Genomic DNA, 5,599 nt, shown 5'->3' with positions numbered 1-5,599 from the left:
CTTTGAGCTTGCGACAGTTTCGGATTTAAAATCATTCGCAAAGCCGTTGATGCAAAACTTCACCTTTCATAAATTGCGTAAGTCACAAACCCACCTGGAAAACCCTCAAGTGATGAATAAATAAAAATTGCTGTCATTTATTATTCTTAAATACAATTGCATGTTGTAATTATACAGTTGCATATTTAGTCATTGAACAATAATTATTACGATTTCCAAAACTATTCAAGAAAATATTTTATTTAATTAAAGCATTTTAAGTTTAACTTTAAAATTGTAGTAAACAGTAAAGTTCAAAAAAATCCGTCAAGGTTGAAAATAAATTGTTAAAAGCAAATAATAATTCGAAGTTTCGAATTTAATTTACTTTGAGTAAAGCAAAAAAAAAATCGAATATTCTAATAAAAAAAAGAACATAACTTCTTTCAACAAACAAAAAGAACGCTCAAATTTCGATTATTACGAAATACACCAACAGATCAAAAAAGTTAATAAGCTGGAACACTGCATTTTATTTAAATTAACAAACATCATGAAAAACCAGGGGGTTAGGCCGCAAAGTTTAATTTTTTCCCACTTCTCTACTAAATTACCCTTTATCCCAATTAAATACAATATATTTTTTTAAAAACTAGCACTTCCTATAAATATTTTGACAAGTGAACTAGGAAAACTTAAAGTAAGAACAAATAAGAGAAATATCAATGATTAAACTCTGAACGTACACCCTCCTTTAAGTCCATTTCGTAAGCAAAAAAAAAACTTCAAACGTAAAATCTGCATTCGTTATATTCGAATAAAAACTAAATACAATATGGCGTAAAATCTAATACAGAATCTTTGACACGCTATTTACAGCGTTTAAATATATAAACACAAATATGAAGGTTTTCTTAACACCACAAAATTCTTGCATGTACAAATCATAAAATGATAATCGCGATTAAATTTTATCTAAAACTAGGACTAAAATTGAAAAGAAAAAAATAAGACAGTTTTAGTCCTACTTGATTACATTATTAAAATTATTAAATTATAAAGGAACATTCACATAGACCGAATATTACTAGTAAACAGATTCAATGTAACACCTGTAGTTTTTTTTAAAGATACCAGTAAATGGCGGTTTTTCAATTTAAAAAAGCCTACGCCGAAAAGCTTATATGATAAAGGTTTTTTAAATTAAAAAAAATATTAATATAATGTAAGATGAGACAAAGAATTTTAAATAAACCATGGAACGCTGAGCATTTTTTGCGGTCGTTATATACAAACATTAAATAAGACGAATAAACAAAATAAGATAAAATCAAGAGACTGTATAATTTAAAAAACTGCCTTTAAAATTTAACTACGATAATAATGAAAATATTTTGAAGGATTAATTTAAAACTATCAATGAAAAAATGAACGTAAAAATTTAAAAGCTCACCTAAAAAAATAGAGCATGCAAAACAAAACAATCTTGCGCAGCAAGAATGCGCGCAAGAGAACTTAGATATGTACATAAAAAATAGTTATACCTCACTAAACAAAATTATATTTCTTTCATTTTTAAGTATCAAATAAAAATTCATCGTAAGCTAAAGTAAAGGCATGCTGATACCTAATAATTTATCTGTTTTCGGTTTTGGAGTATATTTAGGACAATATTTAATTGTATGTGATTGGTTTCCATGTGACTTGCAGAGTGGGCATGTGTAGGCTCTAAGTATTGGACACATAGTATTTCCTTCGTTATCCTTTAAAGTGTGCGAGCTGTAAAATTCTCTGGACTCACCATTATTTCGACAAAATACACAAACCGATGTCTTGCTAAGATTTTTTAAAGCTTTGCTTTGAATTTGTTGTTGAACATGATTATGTATTTGTTGACTAACTACACTTTGGTTAGCAATAAGAGACTCTAATGTTTGAGCGTATGTTTGCGCCAAAACATTACTATGAATTGAATTGACTTTACTTTGCCGGTAGGGAGAGTACTCTTCGGAAGAACTTAGGTTTTCATAAATTACTTCATTATCACCTCGACCTTCGCTAGAAGAACTCTCACTCGTCTCATCTGAATCTAAACTATCAATTCGATGTCTGTTTGAGGATATAATATTTGGATAATTAAAAAAAAAATCTACATTATCCACAGATTCTGTAGGCGAATGCAATTTAGACATTTCAATGGGATTTTCAGGTAGTATCAGTCTTATAAGTCCGAGATAATCACGAAATACGGAAAATTGACTGTCTTGTTTATAATTAAATGAAAATTTATCGAGATTTAAGCCTTCGCGACTTGAAAATAAGTCTTTGGTTTTACATAATGATAACGCCATTTATACAGTAATATGTAATCGATGATTATGCAAAAAAGATAACTTTCAGAAATAAACTTTTACTAATGCTAATCGCTGCAATGTTAGTAATTGATCACTCTTCTCAAGCCTGCAAGATTGTTAATGATAACTTGCACATTTTGCATGATAAAGTTTTGAAGGCCATGTGCGTCTTTTGTTAAGAAAGTTATCTATTGTTTATAAATACCCAATCAAAACACGTATTTTTTTGTCGTCACGTATAACCTTGAGCTTAACTTCGGCATTTTTTTTACCTTTTTAAATAATTTACAAAAAAAAAAAAAAAAAAAATACGCGTGATATTTTATGATTTAAGCTAATATCTTAGTCTGTGTAGTTTTGAAATTAGACTTTAATATTTATATTTTTACATAAATAAACACAACCATTAAAAAAAAAATGTTTATTTATTTAATGCTACGGAAGTTGCGAAATTATTTTAAATTTTAATCTTTTTGTTTAAAAGTTTTTTTAAAATATTTATACACATATTTCTTACATTTCAAAAGTTAGGAAACTATTTATATTATTTATATTAAGTTATATATTTCGTATTGATTGTTTTATAATTAGATGTTTGATGACGTCACTACTTTTAAAAAGGTTTTTTTCCTTAAAAAAATGAGAGTTCTAACGTGTATTGGCAGTTTTTTATTCTTTAATTTCATTACAGGTTACCGCATTTTATAACTAACTTTAATATATTATTTATGTTAAATATGATATTTATCTAACATACATTGTAAACAACATTTTATTTTTAACTACTTTTTTTTTTAACGTAAGTCGTTTTGCCAATTTACCGCAGAATTATAATGATTTAAAGTAAGAAATTTTTTAACAAAATATTTTAAAAACAAATCTCTAGAGATGAAAAATAAAAACTATTGCTCAATATTGTTGCCAAAAGATAATTAAGGTTATATTCTAACTGTTGAAAATTTTTTAATTATATACTTTTGATTTTACATTTTTAAGCCTCAAAGCAAAAGAATTCTCAGGTGGTTTCAAAAAAAAAAAAAAATTCTTAATGATCTTTTCATCCTTGTTGTCAGCGGTGTTCGACAATAATGCAATAAGAACAGCGGTCTCATTAATTATTTGGTGTTACAGGTGTCTGTAATTTAAAAACTTGAAATGCTTTTTTTTTTGTTTTCCTACGCTTAATTAACACTTTTAAATGTTTTTATCTTGATAATAGCACTATTAATTTTCTTTTCTTTGATGAATTTGTATTTATAAATAAATTTTTAAACGGAATGTGGGACAGAATATTCTAAAAATATCCTAAAATTCTTTCATTCAAGACCAATATTGCGTCATTGCTAAAAGATGTATTTGATTTTAATTCCTTGCACTACTTTTTGCCAAACATTTGTTTAAACCTTCGTCAGACGTCGCGAAAAAATCATTTCCACTTAAAACGCTGTTAAAAGCTATTTTTTAACAATAAAACTTTTTAACTCAAGCGTTACAAGTTTGTGATGCTTATTAGTAACGATTCAACTCTTTCAGGGAATTCAAGCTCGCTCAGCGTACAAAAAATTGCAAGAAGTTTAATTTCATCAATGCATGAGGGAATTGTTAACTCGCAAATGACTTTTTACTTTTAAATTAGATTATTTGTATCTCTAATTAAGATTTAATCCTTTAAATACTTAAATACTTAAAATTCTTTAACTTACGGGACGAAATAACTTAACATGTTATATAATAATAAACGTTTTTCAAGACTGCGTGAATTTAGCTTACCACAGAAATAGTCATTCAACATTTGTTTTGTGGTAATTTTAAAAATATACATTTGTATAATATGGTTTTAGACATTGAAAGATATATATATATTTTTTTTAATAAAAGAAAGACATTAAGCCTAAAAAAGCAATGTATATTCTGCACATTAGTCAATGTATATTCTGCACATTAGTCATTAGTCTGAAGTTTTAGCTGACTTTTAAAGCTAAAAATAAAAAACAAATTTTAAATTAAAATTGCTGAGTCGCAATTCGGTCTACAAAACGTTAAAAACCTTTTAAAAATGAAAATGTAAAAAGAGCTTGAGGCTTTTTTAGAAACATACATTTTCGACGTTTATTAACAAACGTGAATTTTTTTATTTATAAAAGTATCAAATATTTTTGATTTTATAGGTTATAAAAAAGATTATCATATTGAATTAAAAAACTTATTGAGTATATATAAGTTTGTTCATATAATTAGGTATATAGAAATATACTCAAAAACCGCACATTCATTTTGCGATACTCCAGATAGCGTAGTTGGCTGTTTGTGAAATTTTTTGTTGGAGTTGTATAGTTATAAAGTTGGAGACGAAAACGCATAGTAGCATAATAACGCATCTTGGCCCGAGTGCACGTGAACAGACAAATATATGAATTAAAAATAAATCATTATGATAAAAAAAAACATACTTACAAAATAGTATTGGTTCGTAAAAGACCGTTTTGCAAAAAGTCAGGATTTTCGAAACATTTCCTATTTTTTTTATTTATACTCCCCCAACTTATAATTGTTATATGTAGACAGTATTTGAGGTGCTTTTCATTTGTTTGAGGTGCTTTTCCTTTTAACTTGAACTGTTTTGTACGTTGATAGACGAAAGCATGAGTGGAATGTGGCCTCCATCTTACCCGAAATGAACATACATTAAACTATTTTTTTTGAAATTTTTAAACATTAACAGAATTATAATCTAAAATTTTATTTCAACATAAATGTAGTCAAATAATGAGGCTTTGTAAAAAATTGCGATGATTGTAGGCTGGGTTTTTGTAACCCCCTCAAATTAAGAGGGGGGGGGGTTACAAGTTTTATATTGTAATATATATAAATATTATAAAAAAGTAATATTATAAAAATAGTTACAAATCTTATGTACAAAAAATATTTTATCAACTCGTTGCCCCTCATGTTTGTGGGATGAAGTCAAAGGGCTTTTTTGTTCCCAGCCTCTAATCATCGCAACTTTTTGTAAAGCCTCATTATTTGACACAAACATAAACATACGAATGTTTGGTGTTTGTTCCATGTCTGGAAGTTATCTCAAACACCAAAAAGTCCTGGATCCGTCACTGCATAAAGGGTCTTAAAATATTGGCAGATTCATTTAAGTTTCCAATTAGTTAGTTAGTTAGTTAGTTAGTTAAATTACACGCAACGGGCGTGTAATTTACACGTAAATTACATGCAGCGGGCGTGTTTCGTAAACTTATCAACAGCTATTGTGA

The 5,599-nt window shown here is 27.5% G+C and overlaps 1 protein-coding gene across 1 annotated transcript; it reads right to left on the bottom strand.

Moving 5' to 3' along the window:
• Positions 1-771: 771 nt before the first annotated feature.
• Positions 772-2,667, bottom strand: LOC100192236 (uncharacterized). The gene has a single exon (XM_065801639.1). The coding sequence runs from the start codon at positions 2,328-2,330 to the stop codon at positions 1,584-1,586; it is 747 nt and encodes a 248-aa protein (XP_065657711.1). The 5' UTR covers positions 2,331-2,667; the 3' UTR covers positions 772-1,583.
• Between the last annotated feature and the right edge of the window lie 2,932 nt (positions 2,668-5,599).

Source organism: Hydra vulgaris, chromosome 07, assembly GCF_038396675.1.
Source record: "Hydra vulgaris chromosome 07, alternate assembly HydraT2T_AEP".
Taxonomy (NCBI): Eukaryota; Metazoa; Cnidaria; class Hydrozoa; order Anthoathecata; family Hydridae; genus Hydra; species Hydra vulgaris.
Note: the sequence above shows the minus strand (reverse complement) of the source record. Positions and strands in the feature narration are given on the sequence as shown.

Excerpts from the sequence above, each read along its gene's own strand:
- LOC100192236 (XM_065801639.1), bottom strand. The coding sequence starts at position 2,330 with ATGGCGTTATCATTATGTAAAACCAAAGACTTATTTTCAAGTCGCGAA.